This window comes from Lagopus leucura, unplaced genomic scaffold (assembly GCF_019238085.1).
Source record: "Lagopus leucura isolate 7727_CA_CO unplaced genomic scaffold, USGS_WTPT01 Super-Scaffold_100009, whole genome shotgun sequence".
NCBI lineage: Eukaryota > Metazoa > Chordata > Aves > Galliformes > Phasianidae > Lagopus > Lagopus leucura.
The window spans coordinates 6365072-6381742 of NW_024962266.1; the positions used below are offsets into that span (position 1 = coordinate 6365072).

Sequence of the window (16671 nt, forward strand, 5' to 3'; positions counted from 1 at the left end):
TGTTCTGTTCAGAACCGGTACTTTTGGGCTGGGAGGATTAAGGCCTGATAGGCATTGATTTCTTTTTAAATATTGAATGTGCATTTACAGGTTGCTTTGCACGATGTCTTCAGTTTGCATTGTGTGTGTGCATATCTGGGACTGTGCACTTCTTTGCATAAAATCTCCCTGGTCTGCTGAAGTATTTTATCTGTGTAGGTGTGCTGGACAGTGAGATTGGCCGTGCTTGGGATGCACAAAACCAGTGTGCAAGCTTGTAGCCTGCTTCCATCCGAGTAACAGCACCACCTCCTGGAACATGTGAAAGGGTGAGCAGTGAGAGTTATCTCCTAGGAATACTGGTCACTGAGTAATGGCAGTGCTATGGCTTTATCTCCAGAAATGGGTCCCAAGTTGCTGACTGCCTCAGGTGAAAATGGAATAACTACAGCAAGATAATTCCAGCTCTGTGTGCCAGGCTATATTTGGTGTCCTTGTTCCGCTTGTTTGGGACTCCATGGAATGCTCTGGTGATGACAGATGCTGCAGGCAGGCGCTAGGTGAAAATAAGCAGTTAAAACCCCGCTGTTGAGCTTGACACTGTGTCACATCACTGATTTGACACAGACCTGTGCTAGCATGTAGTGCTTGCTGTAATCGGCCCCGTTACGGTCTTGTATGGTGGGCTGATGGATATATGCCTTGTTTGGATTTCAAAGACCTGCCTTGGGACCATCTGATAGTTTATGATGTCCCTCCATCTGTTGTAAAAGAAGCGGCTGAACCAACTCGTCCTTCTGAAAGAGCAGAGATACCAAAGGAAAAAGCAGGATCTGTACTGTTGTTTGTGGTGCTGCTGGTAGGAAATTAATTCAGGAAATGCAGGCTTGTACTGCATGCAAATTCCAGAAAAAAATGATTTGTTTTATTTGAGGGGGGAAAACCTTGAGCTTCAAAGACAAGCTAACTTCGTTGGCGTAAATTGTTATAGATTCATTATCTTCTGCAATGCTCTGACAACTAATTCTGCTTGATCTGGCCCCTCAGCTTTTTTTTTTTTGGTTTGTGATGTTCACTGCTTCCATGACATGGTAAGAGCCATAGTTCTGCCATCGAACAAGGTCTGTATTTCATGTTCTAACTACTGGTCTAATTAAGGACACTCTCGCCTATTTGTCATCGTGTTTCAATTTCTTGAAAGGAAAAATACTCGAATTTTCTCGAGTGAGCTCTGCACAGAAAATATGACATGAACTTCAAGAGTAATTGCATAGTAGCTTGTGATTATTTTTGCACATGAGGGGTTTTTTTTTTTTTTCCTACACGTATTCTGTCTGAAAACTCCTTGGCAGTCTGAACTGTACAGAAACCTTCACAGAGGTGTTTTATTGTTGTGCCGGGCTCTCTGTGAGCTCTTCACAGAAAGATTTTAGCATGAACCAATTGTCTCTGTGGGGGGAGAAAGCTGTGTTTCTGTGAATGAGATCAGAAAGGTAGAGAACAACCTTCCCCAAAGGAATACGGAGGTCTGTGACATAATTCTTGAAGCAATAGGGCGGAAGAGCCAGCCAAGCCCCAGAGGATCTGCGTGCAGTGAGATTTAGACTTGCTCTACGCACTGCCAGAATGAACTCAGTTGGAATCAGCAGTGACTCCCGGCGGTTTGCTCAGTCTGCTCACAGGGCTTCAGGTGACCAGGGTCTTTAAACTCTGGCACTGCTGAATTCTGTTTTCAGAACAAATAGATTGATATTCTGCAGTGAGAATATTTGTTTTTCTTTTCCTTGTACAGACCTTTTTCAAGGTACAAGATTTTTTTTTAAACCATTGCATCAACGTTTTTACCTGTTTTTTAAGCAAATTTGTTTTCACTGGTGATTACTGCCAGATGCATCGACTAAGTTCTTTGATGATGTAATGAGAAATAGTTCTAGAGCTGATGACCTTTAATAAATTTCAGGGTTCACCAATGAATTGTGTGTTAGACTCGTGGACACGCGTGTTTTGAAAAGGTCAATGATGACAAGCTTCTGGAATTTGCATAATTAGGCTCGCCACCGCACTTTGAATAAAGCCAGCAAGTGCTTTGCCCTTTTAAGTATTCAGGTTTTCTTCTCTTCCTGTCTTCAGCTTGCTTTTCTGAAGCCATTCCAACATTGAGAACACAGAGAAGATGGATCCAGGGAGCACGTTAGTCCCTCTGGAGGTTGTGGTACTTCAGCTAATCAGTGGATAGCTCAGATGCTGCAGAAGGGATTTTCAAAAGTGTCTTTAACAAAAAAAGAGGAAGGGAAGATGGTGCAGTGAAGCACTAGTAGTAGTATATCAAGTATGTTTGTTGCAGTACTTTGTCGCAGAAATATTTCATCATTTAGAGAGGGGAGTGCCTTGTATCTGAGTCATAGCTGTCGAGAAGAAGGTTGTTGCTGAAGGTGAAGAAGTGATTGGAGCAGGAGAATTGCTGAAGAGGAGGGAAGCTTTGTCCTGAAGGGGACGATACCTCTGTGCCATTGTGGTCGCAGGTTCCAGGAGGCAAGTGACTTAAACTAGACTTTACACAGCAGGTGGCTGATGAGCCATCTCCCATGGTTTGTGTGCCCAACTGGATGCTCAAGGCTATGAGTTACGGAAATGTTGAGTTGCTGCTCTGAACTTAGTAGGCCTTTGCTGTAGAGCCCGTCAGGAGTTTCAACACTGTTGGCAGCAATGTCAAGTTTAAGGCCAGTGGTGTAATGGCTCCTGGCAGCACACTGCAGTGTTATAGTGGTTCCTTGGGTCAGCTGAATGGTGTTAATGCAATGTGAGGCCACTGCCTCTTTCTCTTGCTGAAGTTCATCAGCTGTGGCCCTGTGCCCTGGTGATGGCACAGGAGCTAACTCAATCAAACTTCCTGCAGTGCCTCTGCAAGTTATGGAGGTGCGCTGGGGAGAGGTAGCCTTGAAGTGCTTGTAATAACTTCTGAATTCTCTGGAAATTGAGTCTCAGAAGTCTCAGTCAAGGTAAGTAAAAGAAATGGAAGCATTTCACTTTCATTTCTTTGCTTTCATTTTCCATTTGTAAAATGACCGCAATGCTATCGTTTCATCTCACATGGGTCATTAGGAAAGATAACTTGTTTATGTGGAAGATAAGAAATTCTGTCTTCAGAATGGGGTTTGAGTGATGTATGGTAAATAAATCCATGGTTTCCCTCTGAAGAACAGACAGAATAATATGCAATTTAAAGAAAGGAGAAGAAGTAACTGATGGAGTGATCACCAGCTGTTCTGTGCCCTCAGTGAGACAGGTGAGGGAGGTAAGCATTTTGGTCACATAATGCTAGATGTTACATCCAAGGGAGCATCAAATTAACGTTGTTTAGGTAGCTTGAATTCTAACACTTTAATTTTGAATGCTTGTTTCCAATCTCAGCAGTTACCTTGGTGGATTGTGCATTAAAAGTGTAAAGCATGCATACTGCCCTGCACTCTGAATAGCGCTGTCAGTCAGAGCCAGTGCCGCCTTTTCATGTTAAATTACTTAATGTTTTGTGGTATTGTTCCAGCCACTCAAGACATTTTATATGCATGGAAGACAGATTGGTGAAAACGAAAATCAAGGCTGACGTTAACATTGCAGGGAAGAACAGATCTTATACCGAATTATTTTTGTGGTGGTTGTTTGAGTAAGAAAGGAGGCTATGAGGTTGGATTGGATAGGAAGATCACCTACAGACTTGAACAAAATATAGTTCTGTGCTGCTATTCACTGAGCTGGGTCTTTGGGAGAGCTTCAGTGTGGCTTCCTGCCCCAGCCCATGGGGCTGCTACCTGCTCTGGCCTCAGGTGCAACTTTTTCTGCTGGTGAAATATGCAACTTACCAGTGTAAGCTGCAGGATGGAGGAGGAACTGGCTTTAAATCCCTATGGCTTACGTTGGTTGAAAGATTTACTTACTAGATACCTCTTGCTCGGTGGTCCTTGTGTGTGAGGACTGCCCTATCACCTTCAAAGTCTACAGTGCTTGTTTGTCACTCCTTTTCTTAGAGAAAGCTCTGTTGGCTTGAATTTTGATCTCTTGAAAGTTATAGAAATTGGAAAAAAATGTTGTATCTTATTTCTTCTGGCTACGTATGTGCAAATCCCACCTTGCAATTACTGGAGCTGCAGTGGATAGTGTCTTACAAATGGGATGACTTGGTTCTTGTCACGTATTTCCCATTGAGTTAGGAGAGCGGCTACTGAGAAAATAATTTAAAATACAATCAAAACCTCTTGGTGATTCAGGTATTCTTTTTCCTTCTCACATTTCATTGCAAGGAAAGAATAAGTGCTAAGAGAGCAAAGAAACTCAGTGACAGCATGTGCTGCCCACCTCATGCTGCATGGAAAGAACAAAGAATTTTATTCTTGCCTTATTTTAATGACTCACTCTATGGAAGGAGGTGGGTAGGTTGCTGTGTTATTTTCCTCCCGAAAATCCATAGCCAACTGGTGTTCAGTTCATTTGCTGACATTTAATACATAAAACATGGTTTGCTATATCCTGCTGGAAACAGTAAATCAGGTATTCATTTGCAAAAATGAGTCAGAGCAGATGCAACCCTTGTCATACATGTAAAACTGGGAGAAATTAGGGGTCAAGTAGCTTCAAAGCTGCTTTTGTACAGTATCTACATGTAGTTGGGTTCCTGAGCCTTTTTAAGAAAGCGAAGGACGCACTAGCCAGATGGGCACTGTAGAGGCAAAGGCAGTCCATTTTTGTAAGATAACATATATTGATATTTCTAAGGCAGATTTTAGTCCATTTTAGAAGGGAAAGAAAATTTAAATATGGTTGTTGCGTGTGGTTTCCTCCCCTTTCAGGCTGCCTCTGTTGTGCTGCTGATGGGGGCTTTGCTCCCTCCAGAAGCAGTGGGACTTGGCTTCCAGCTCCTGTCTGGAAGGTGGGCCAGGTGCATCCTGAGTCAGGATGAAGCTGGTGGACTAGGTGGAAGTTTGAGGCTGCTGATAGGAGAAAAGATGGATGTGTACCAGTGGGAGAGTTAATTTAGGGAGGATGGAAAGGCTAGAAACATATGGAGTGACTCCTTCTCATGCTGTAGAGAGAGAGAAACCTGCAGGAGATAAACTCTGCTTTGAATCTCAAAGAACGAGTGTGATCAAACCAGTCCTCTCTGTTTCTCTTTCCTGCAGCTGTCTGCAGTGTTGGTGGCTGTCTGCTTGTTTGATGCCTGCTGTTCTGGCTGGTGTGGTCCCGCCTGCTCTAGGACAGGTACTTCTCACCTCTGCAGCCCTGTCAGATCCTGCTGGTGGTTCCCTTTCAAAGCATTGTGAAGTATCCCTTCCCAGAAGGAGACAGAGATGTGTAATTAAAGAGCTTTCAGGACAGCAGATAGGGATGGAGAGTGTTTCTCTGGGTACTGCTAAGGGAAAATCCTTCTATTCATGTAGCTATCAGTTACAGATGGGCTGGATAAGGAGTATGTGGGTGGGAAATAGTTTGGGCTACTCATATTGGTGTCTGGCTGTTAGTGCTTTAGGGACAGTACTGTTCAATGTCTCATGGATGGCCGGAGTGACGAGGTGGAGGGTGCCAATGGTAGGTTATGGACAGTGCTGTGCTAGGCACAGCAGTCACAGCATTGTAGAAGCACCGAGAGGATGTTTGTGGTGTCTGACTTCTGGCAGAGAGATGCAGAGCAGATAGGAGCACGATCTTCTCAAAAGTACTGGGACTGGAGAAGGGGCAGCAGGCACAAGTGAGAGTTGTGGCCAGATGGAGGGAGAAAAATTGCCGTGAGGATGGGGCAAACTCTGGAGCCGGATCCTGGAGAAGACAGACAGATTGCTGGTGATGTTCAGAGCTTGTTGGGCAGAGCCCTGAGCACCTTGTATAGGTGAGAGACCTGTTCCCACTGACGTGGTTCTGCCTGCTTAGCACAGGACCTGCTTTGAATCATTCAGTCGTTGAGCTCTGTACCCTGCTGCACTTTCACAGTGCCCCTTCTTGGGGAGGACGCTTTGTTTTTTTTATTAGTCCAGACACTTTTAGTGCTGAAATATTTCTTTAGGTATTTTTTAAGCAAGGTGGCCTCTGGCTACAATTAGTGTCCCGTTGGAAGAACTGGAAGCGTTATATAGCAACACTAAAGCAAATCATTCTACCTCATGGCATTATTACCTTGATCTGAAAATTTCCCCAGGCTGCTATTTGTCACTAATACTGCCTTCTGCTAAACTTATCTGTACAAAAAAAAAAAAAAAAAAGTTAATAGAGCTGCAGTTCTGGAGTTGCCATCCCCATTTTTTTGGATGAGTTATTACTTATTATATTTTATTGACCAAGCACGTAGAGTTCTTTGGTCCTTGAAAAATGATGCAGTGGTTCATCACGGACTCCATAAATTGTAGGACGATGCAGCAGCAACATCTTAGTCTCCTGTGCCATGAGAGAGGAAAGTATCTCAGAAACACTGTGCTGAAGTAGGAATTGCTTGGTGTGACTTGACCACACTGCCTACATTGTCATGGTGTCTCTTATCCTTCCTTGGAGGAGGCTTCGGATTCGGTGTTGCTTGCTTGCTGCCATTCTTTGGTGATGGATTTTGGAAGGGTCTCATTGATCCAGTCCAGAGGATCTTAACTGAGATACTGGGCCATGTAGGAACAAATCAGATCTCAGGAAACAAAATGTTAAGGTGAGGCACTTCAAAACTTGTAACTCATTTCTTGAATTGTGCCTTCAAGCTAACAGTAGCCACTAGAGAGAGCAGAGCATCTTTGTAATTTGCTTATGGAGTCATTGCTGTTGTTTTCATGTAGAAGAGAAAGCATTTACTAGTTCCTGACACAAAAAGGACTATGAGGGCTGATCTTGAAGTGCCCCAGAGCTGTGACAATGGCCTTATGATTCATGGCTGTTACCTTGTGCACTGAGCTGGCAGTATGCATCTGCATACAGAAGAGCTCAGCCTTAGGGGGCTATACTGAGGACTTTGGAGAAATGCCTGATACTGCCCCTTTTTCTCATTGTCGTGAGCCCCTCTTGGCCCAGGACGGTAAATGCCTGATCAGCTGGGGACCTTCTGGCATTTTAATGCCAGATGGCTGCTTTGTTTTCTACTGATTCAATCTAAGCTACCGCTGTATTAGATGACACTTAATCCACCTGGAAAGCCAAGCAAACTAGAGCTATGGTAGTCTGCGTGCTAATGCTAATTAGAGAAGCAAATGGCACTTCAGTTCATATACTGCAGTGGCTGTTACTAGAAAGCTGAACTGAACTAAAATCTGATTGGTTTGTTTTGCTCAAGTAGCTAAAAAAGTTATAGAATCAGCTGTTACTCCTGCTTTGCAAGCAGATTCAGATTTGTGGTTCTTCTTAACCAAGTTTGTCACTTAATATAGAGAACTGTATTAAGAGAGGAGCAAGAGAAACGAGTTGATGTAGGGGAGATGAGCAGACTTTAAATTAGTAGTTTCTCCAGTCAATAATGCATATATTAAAATGTGTGAAAATACCTGCATGCGTGGTAGCTGTGACAGCTTGTCAGAGAAGGCTGGGAGAAACTGTATTCATAAGCTTATGCTAATACACACATGGAATCATTTTTTTCATTCGTTGTTAAACCAGCTTGGACATCCTGCCGTAATTCTGTGTGCTGCTGGGTCTGCAGTGGTGAAAGCCATTCTTCTTTAAGTTTCTCCTCCTGTCTTTGGTTGAGACTTAAATTTTATGGAATGCTTTTCTTTGTTAGTGCTTAGAGGCTGAGTTTCTGTTGCTGTGGATGCTCTCTGAGTCAGTTCTCATCGCAGTGTGCATCTGGTAGGGCCTTGGGAGTGCCCTTCCAGCAGGACTGGGGGAACCCTGCTTTCCTGGCTCATCGAGCCCTGGGTTCAGCACCGCATGTTCCTTATGGATAAGTAGGCAAAGTGGCAGGTGTTTGTGGGAAGGTCACTACCAGGAAGGCTGTTCCTTCAAGCCCATCAGCTGTATTCTTGCAGGGAGCATGTGGGGAGAGAATAGAAGGCTGGAGAGGCTTACCTGGCCATTGGGACCTGCAGTCTGTGGTGGCTGAGAATAGATGATCCTGTATGGATACCCAGCAGGAGGGTATAGCATCAGTGGTGCTCAACTTGTGCTGCATGCTCTTTCTTTTGAGGAGAAAGTACAAAAGCTCAAGGGAAGGCAAAAAGCCAATCTCTTGGCTTAGTGGTTGTTTGGCAATACAAGCTGTTTTATAAAAAGCTTTATGCAGGGATAGTGTTTTTGTCAACTCGCTGCCAAATGCAGGATAAGGATCTCAAGGAAGGACACGGTAAATAGGTAGAATAAACTGGTGGTAAAGGTGGATGGGATAATAAAGTGGGGAGGGCAAAACCTAAATGAACTCCTGTGCTGAAGTTAGTAGTAGTAATTAACATAGAACGTGGTGTGCTAACATCCAGTGTGGAAGCGTAATGCAGGAAGGGGGTTATTGGAAGTGTAATGTTCAGTTCTGAATTTAATGAGTTTTAAAATGTATTTGAGAAATGTCTTGTTTCTATTTCAGCATGTGTTTTTGTGGTCTATTAAAATACAGGAAAATGGGCAAGTATAGAGGAGGGGAAAAAAAGGAAAAGCTGAATATGGATAATGCTTTGTTCTACGTACAGAAATAGTCTAAACAAAATCAGTTGAGTGATGGTCTTTCTTTGATATCAGATTCATGGGGTACTGGATAGCAGCACAATATGAGCAGCTGCCAGGCAGTGCTGCAATGCAATTTCATGTCCTGTGAAATCCTCTGGCTGAGATTTCTTAATGTAAATTGTGATTATTATTTTTTTTGTATCCACTGAATGTGCTTCAACTGAGCTTATGTTCAGCAAAGGGTACTTAGTACTGCCTGAAAATTTGGCTCCTATCGTTTGCAAAGTTACATGCCCCAAATCAAAGTACTTTTGGGGAAGAAAATGCCCACCTTTTCTATTCTCATCCATCTTGATCTTGGCTGCTAAAGTGTAAAACTTGCCTTGTAATCAATTTTTTCCTGGTATTTTTGCCCTGTGTTCAATATATGCCATATCCTCAGGGAAAAAATGCAAAGTGGTCCATTCATTGACCTGCTCCCTGCAAATGAATGTCATTGTTAGCACAGCCCAGCTCATTGCCTATTGATGTGAAAGCTGTAGTACAATTTTTTATGTGCCAAATGCCTCATTTTGTTTGCTTTAAGTCCCATTTTCTTTCAGTTTCATTTTAAACAGATGTTTTCTAAATCCCTCCACAAATAGCAATTACGTTTTATAATGATGATCTTTGTCACTTAAGTTTTTAACTAGTGGTTTGATTCCTGCTCTCAGCAATGTAAAACTGAGCTAGCTCTACTGAAGTTCAGGCTGTGCTGGTATACTGGTGTTGATGAGAGGAAAAGTCAGGTATTTTTGGAGTTTTTGTACATTTCCAAGCATCTGGAATTAACGCTCTTCACCTAAAGTTGCTCTATTTTAAATTTTAAGTATTATTTTCAGAAGATCTATGTCCTGTTTGCTCTTAGCACAACAGGGAGTTTATGCAGAAATACCTGCCTTTGAAGCTCTGTCCCAGTTAATACTGTGGTCAGGGACTCTATGGGATCCATAGCCGCCAGTGGAAGAAGCTGTCCTCTGCCCTGTCATCCATCCATGTTGTGATTTAGCTGGGTTGTGGTGTTTCTCCTGCTCTGTCTCAATCCTCAGCAGTATTTCTCTGCCTGTGAACCGACTTGAGTCGATCTTTATTTGCCCTGTGGCTAGAGGCTGCTTATTGGTCTGTTGGTTTTGCTCCTTAGCTCCTGTACTTCACAGTACTGCAGTGTGACTTTCTGGTTTTCAGGTCCATTTATTTTAGCTTCAGCCTTCAAGGGATATATGAGAACGCTTTAAAGGAGCTTTGCTTTTGGAGAAATCATGACATGGAATTGAGTCTTGGAGCACTGAGTGTGTCCACCTTTGGTGTTATTTTCTACCAGCCTGAGATAGGTAGGATATAAGGATTTTTCTCTGCTTTTTGGTGATGAACTTCCACAGTTTTGCCCTGGTAATGTGCAATTCAGGGAGCATGCACCATCGTAAACCCAACAGCCCATGTTTTTTATTTAATTTGGTGTTTGGGCCTTAGTCCCACTTATGGTTTACCTCTGGCAATGTGAAGTATCTGCCTTGGCCATGAGTATTTATCCTTTTCTTTGCATTCTTGAGGAGGAACTTCTCCTCTGCTTTCCTGCAGTTCTCAGGTATATCAGAAGTAGTACTAAAATCTCCAAAATTTGAGTTGAATAAAACCAAATCCAAATCTGAATCAGTCTTCTGATACCACTCCCCATATAAGCTTTCATACTGAGCTTCCAAAGCATGTTCTAACTCTGTCTTGGGCCTCGAGATGCTGGCAAGGGTCTGGAGCCCAGTGCAAGTCTCTCATCTCCAGTCAGGCGTGAATAGGCGATGAATCAGCAGCATTTTATCTCTGAGCCAAGAAACAGAATGTATTGCTGAAAGCTCATTATTTTGGTGTGTGTGTCTAACAATGGGATGATTTTTGGAATATTTAGGCAGAGCAATTTTTGATTAAAAATTCTTTTTGTAGTGGCATGCAGGATGAATTACAGTCTGTGGGCACTGCAGATTAAATGCCTGTTGCGGGGAGCTGATCTTTGGAGCTGAGCCCATGAAAAGGATGCATTATGCTGCAAATTATTAAGTATTGATTTCTATAATGGTCTGCAGGCATCAATGAATTTAGCAATATGCTCGTAAATAGAGTGAAAAAGATTAATACCTCGGCAGAAAGATAATTACAGATACATTTAAATGATGACTGTGGTGCAAGGTAGGTACATGGATGTGTACTGCCATGGAGGACTTCAGTTCATTGTTGGGTACCAGAGCCACCCAGAAGATGTTGTCACCTCGGTTGTTTGCAGCTCGAGTTCCCAAAGTTTCTGGAGCCTGGGCCAGGCTGCATGCTGGGTGTTTGCCTACAGAGGGGTGTTTGTATGCAGCTTTCTTCCTCCTGCAGTTCTTGCAGGCTTCCTGGCAGTGTGCTCCCTGCCATCCCAGCTAAGCACAGTTTAGCCTCTCGAGGAAAGCTGTTGCTTGCACGGTGTTTGTGCCAGTGATACCTTCTGTACAGCGGTTTAGAGAAGTTGCTACTGCAGTGTCTGCTCTCAGCATTCAGTGTGGAATTACTTCTCCTCAGAGATTTGCAATTTGAATTTGTCATTACCTTTTCTCTCTGTGCAAGTGTGTTAGAGCAATGACTTCTTCCAGAAGAAAGGAAATGGATTTTGTGTCTTAATTTTGTTGGAGGAAAGGCAATTTTCATACTCTATCCCTAAGCATCCTTTTGACAACCACATGCGGCACGTCTTTGACTTACTGCTTTGCTTTGTTCAAGAAACAAAATTAGTGCTCTTCTGCAGATGTTAGTCTTTAAATTTCATTAGGAGGGATGGTAGCATCTGGGCCCTTAGGCCATTAAAAGCAAGGAGACAACTTTAGCTGCAGCTCACGGACTCATCTTGCATTTTGAGGTGGATGTGGAGCAGCAGGAGTGGAACTGCTCTTCACAGAATCACAGAATGGCCCAGGTTGGAAGGGACCTCAAGGATCATGAATCTCCAACCCCCCCCCTGCCACATGCAGGGCCACCAACCTCCCCATTTAATACTGGACCAGGCTGCCCGGGGCCTCATCCAAGCAGTGCATCTCCAGGCAAGCTGTTATTAGTGCTGAGAAAATGCATGCTGTTGACCTCAACTATGCAAAATGCATGATTTTGATAAGGAATGGTAAGTGCTCACAAGAACCTTTGGTGATAGTTGAAGCTGGGGAGTGACTGTGAGTGGTTCATTTGCTCAGTGTGGTATCTGAGTGAAAACCTGGGTCACGTGGAGTCTGTCCTTCTGGTCAAACTAATGGCATGCAGATATGCCGTTATGACACCCTGAACATTACTTGTTTGTATATTGTTTGCTAAGGTACTTCAAGGATATTTGTACAGTGTTAGTTTTTGTTGTGTTTTGCTTTTATTCTCTGCGCCGCAGTGACATCTGAGTCTTATAAGACCTGCATGAAGGATGGCATAGGATATTGCCCAGTGAGGCTGCGGATGCCCCCTCCCTGGGAGCATTCAAGGCTAGGCTGGATGGGCTGTGAGCAACCTGGTCTAGAGGGAGGTGTCCCTGCCTATAGCAGGGGGTTGGAACTTGATGGTCTTAAGGTTCCTACCAACCCCAAACCATTCTGTGATTGATTCTGTGATTGCCATCCAGGAGCATTGTGTGTAGTCTCAGAGGTAGATAATGAAATGTTGGATATACCACCCTGTAGGATGAGCAGGGCATCTGGATCCAGTACAGATTTATGGCCTGGTATTTCTGAGGATAGTAGCACCTCAGTGAAAAGTGAGGATGTGACAGTAGGTGAGTCAAATGGAAACTTTCCAGTTCAAGTGTGGCATCACTAATGGCACAGCTTGGAAAACAAACACGCAAAAATCCTGGGTGCCCTTAGATTCTGAGACTGCTCAGAAAGCTGTGACTGCTACTAAGGTCTATTTTCTCCAACTGATTGTCTCCAGAATCATATCATTTCAGGTCTAGTGGAAAACAAAGTGACACATGACTTTTTTTTCCTAAGGTTTTCCTATTTTTTTAAGACTTAAAATGAAAAGTTCCCTATTCCAGCCCTCAGTCCTCTTTAGCTGTCACAAGACTTACTTGGATGGCAGTCACGTGCATCTTATGGCCACATTACAAAGCTACTTCAAAATCAGGTAACATTAGCTGTTGCCTGAATATTTAATCAACTTTTTACCTGAGTTTTATTGCCAGCATGAGATCCCGTGAGTTAAGCTGTTTGTGCTGTGGGTATACCTATGAGCAGAGAAAAGGAGGAGACCATTCTTTGACCTTCCGCGTAAGCAGCTGATCCTGAAATTGGCAGTCAGTGATGCCAAGTGTCAGCTGTGCAAACAAATGTGTAGCAATTGTTCTTTGGATCAGCAGTTTTTTAGAGCAAACTGCTCATAATTTCCAGCAGTAACTTTTGAAAGTGCATTCCCTTCTCTAATTTTTTTTGTCTTCGTGTTATATCTGCAGAATAAAATTGCAAAGCCAACTGATGCTTTACCATTACTTCAATTACTTGGTATGTAGGTCGTAACTAACCCCAACAAAGCTGGCAGATTAGTTGTCTGTACAAAGTAGGTATAGCTGTTACTGATTTCATCCTGATCATCCTGTTTGAGGTGATCAGCATACAAGTACATGTCCTTTTTTAAAACCTTGCTGTTGGTGTCAAATTGGTGTTACTATTGCATATGAGGAGTTCTACTAAAGGGCCAACTGTGTAAGCTTTAGCTGGGACAGTGCTGTACATGGCCTGATTAAACCTTGCAGCTTTGATAAATATGAGTGAACGGAAGAACAGAATGCTCTTGGACAGAAGAAAAAATGTTGCTGGAGAAACAGTTGATATTGGTAGTCAAGCAGCACAGAAGATTTGAAGACGGGCATGCATCTAGATCTTAATGTATCACAATTTGTGTTCACATCATGTTTGCACAGCTGGTTTTACAGTGGTCCTATAAAATAACACAGCGTTGTCCCATGCATCGTTAACGCTCATGGAGTTCTGTTGTTGTAATGCATACCAAACGCATGTTTCATTTAGTTTACAAATGAGTACTGTTACCTGATTTTCTTTCCTTTGTTTCCTTGTATCCAGCTGGTACAGCATCTGGAGTTGGAAACCATGCAACTAGAAGCCTTTCTGGAGTGGAAGCAACTGGAAGTGGTTTACTGGCAGTGGATGGTAATTAAAGAAATTTTAAAGGATGCAACTTTCTTGACTCTAACCAATAGCTGACCACTTACAAAGACTCTTTTCCACAAAAACACTGTGAGACATCTGTTAAACAGCACTTCAGAAAAGGAAAAAGGGTTTGGTAAAGAGAGCGATGTGTTCTTAGTTCTTCTTCATCCCTCGGTTTTCTTCAATAAGACTGTGAGTCTTACCAGCTAAGCTGAGGAATTGCAGGGCAGAGTAGCAGAGCTCCATAAAGTTAATACAAATGAAAATGCTTGATCTTCATCTCTTTAATGTTTTTAAACATAACAGTCATACATTTCGTTAAAATTAAATGGGTTTTCAGAAGAGGGACTCTAAGCTTTATTGCAGACTTGAGAGCAACTAAATTTGCAAGCAGCTGATACTGAAAACAACTTCATTTTTTCCCAGCCAAATAGTGTGTTGAAATTGGCAATTTCCCCTTGAACTGTGTTGAATGATCATAAGAAAATCAATAAGCCTTTCTGTGTGCATCTTTGGATTTCTCAAGTGAGTGTAAACGGCAGCATCCATCTCACTTCTCTCTGCAACTTCTGTCCATTTACAGTTGCTGAAAATAATTCTTCAGAGCACTTCATTAGCTGCATGAGTTTACAAAATTTTGGGAATCAGTGAGCTGACTATTAATTGCCCGCATGCGTCGTTCTACACTAAAAACCAGGCAGAGGAGTGTAAAATTACCTCACCTGTCTTGAAGAATACTCCCAGTGCAGAGCCATTTGAATTGCCATTAGTTATGTAATGGCTTTTGATTACTCATCTCCCATCTTATAATTGGAAAGCTTCAGCTCCAGAATAAGCCTGTCTCCAAAGTCACACTGGCAAAATGGAAGGGCAAGTGCTATGGCATTTTGTTGTAGCCATCTCAACCACGTTACAGTGGGGAGTACTGTTGTGGTTAGTGCTTGCATGCTTCCTGGAATTCAGTCCTAAGTAAATACTTGCAAAAAACCCAGCCAGCACATCTTTATTTAATGAGTTAAATGTGGCAGTGGCTTTGTTCAGCAGGATGTTGATGGTTGTGTTCCCATATACTGTAGGTTGTATGAAGATGAGATGTGCTTTGAAGATACAGAATTTCCTTTTTCCATTTTTACCCGTATTTTCCCTTGCTGATCTGGTGGACAGAATGATTCTTGCATAATTACTGCCCTCCTGATGGTTGTAGAGAATGTTAGTAATGTATTCCTGATGAAGCTCCCCTGTGCTGATTACTGAACACTCTTGTATTGATGGGCACGTCTGCTCTGCAGCCTTCCTTCTGCGAGTGTCTGTATCTGGATGCACTGCTCAGTTTCCTTATTCTTACCCTTTATAGGATATGTTCACTGACCATCAGATTACAAGCTTATTTGCCATTATTTCTGCCAGTATTTCTGGCAGTGTGTTTCCATTCCCCTTGCCCCATGCTCTGATTTATGTGTGCCCTTACAATCTGGGGAAACTCAGCTTGCGTGCGGATGGACTCTGGGATGCGGTAGAGCATGGGCGATTTTAAATGAATTTTGAAAGATTCGCCCACAGTCTATGAATGTATCCCTCAGCATTTGCAAATGGAAAATGTCTGAATGCCTGACTGGGCTCCCCAGCCTTTATAGGGATCCACCAGCTAGGCTCTGAAATTGGAACGTCTCTTGCACTTATCTTTGCCTGATTCAGCAGCTGAACTTGCATGTTTCTGTAGGAAGACAGCTATTTAGTATCTCCACATCTTTGCATGCTTGCTTCTTTTTTCTTTTTTTTTTTTAACAAGTGCAGCAAACTGTCAAGAGAATTTTCTTCCATACTGTCTTAGTTCTGGGTTGTCAGATGATTTTAACATTATTATTAAAAAAAAAAAAAAAAAGCCCACAACTTTTCAGAGTTGATAAAGCAGACATTTCTGCTAAATATAGGTGCTAGCCAGTTTTGTAGAGTTTGCTGTTAATGATACTTCCTCACACACTGAAATCGATTGTTTTTAGTTGTAGAAATGACAACTTGTGATGCTTATGGGAATGTGTGGCTCTGCCTTACACCCATCCCTGTGCTAAGGTGCAGCCCTGCTCTCCACTACTATCCTGACACCCTTCCCTCCTGCTTTCCACTGTTCTAATGCCTTTTCTTTCTGCATATCCTTTGCTGTTCTGCCATCCGTTTTCTTCTGTGCACTTATCTGCTACACTGGATGCAGAGAGTTGAGCAGACAGAGGTGAAACAGACTCTGTGAAGGCAGCAGGGGCTTCATTATTGCCCCATGGTTGTATGGGAGCCCTCAGGCACTGCTTGCTCTTGGGCTGTGCTGCAGCACCCTGGTTGGCAAGGATGAGGATGCTGGGTCTGAGATGTGACATTCACAGCAAGGCAGAGCAGTGGTCTTAGGCCAGAGCATGGCTTGACTGCAGCAACAGGAGTGGCTGCAGTAATTTTGCTCTAAAATTCTCTCATTTAGTAAATTTCAAATTTAAAAGGAAAAAAAAAAAGCTTAGTGTTACTGCTGTGCAGCTTGTCAGGCTGTCAGTTGTTGGTGACATCTTGCAGAGCTGCTGCTGGCTTAGAAAGGAGGGTTTTCAGGGTTTCTTTTGCCATTCTTGGCTCTCTTGCAAGGCTTTTCCTTATATCAGCCTAAAAACCTCTTGCTGCGAAGAAAGCCAAAGTTTTGTACCTACCTGCGTAGAAAAAAGACGGCGAGAGAGAAAAATTATTCTCATCCTCTCTACAGCAACCTTCTATTAAAGCGAAGGCTGTTAGCATGTCACTGCCTTCCCAGTTCCTCTTTCTAGGTTAAACAAAATTGGTTCTCGTAATGCCTCCTTGTAGGCCATTCCTTCAACTTCTGATGGCTGTTGCTGCTCCAGTA

At 42.9% G+C, this 16671-nt stretch overlaps 1 protein-coding gene across 1 annotated transcript in view; it reads left to right on the forward strand.

The window, feature by feature from the left end:
• TEDC1 (tubulin epsilon and delta complex 1) overlaps window positions 1-16671 on the forward strand; it is a 64259-nt gene that overhangs the window by 29094 nt on the left and 18494 nt on the right. The window contains exon 6 of the mRNA XM_042873140.1: window positions 13710-13796. Coding sequence (XP_042729074.1) covers window positions 13710-13796 — 87 coding nt within the window. The remainder of the gene's footprint in view (window positions 1-13709; window positions 13797-16671) is intronic.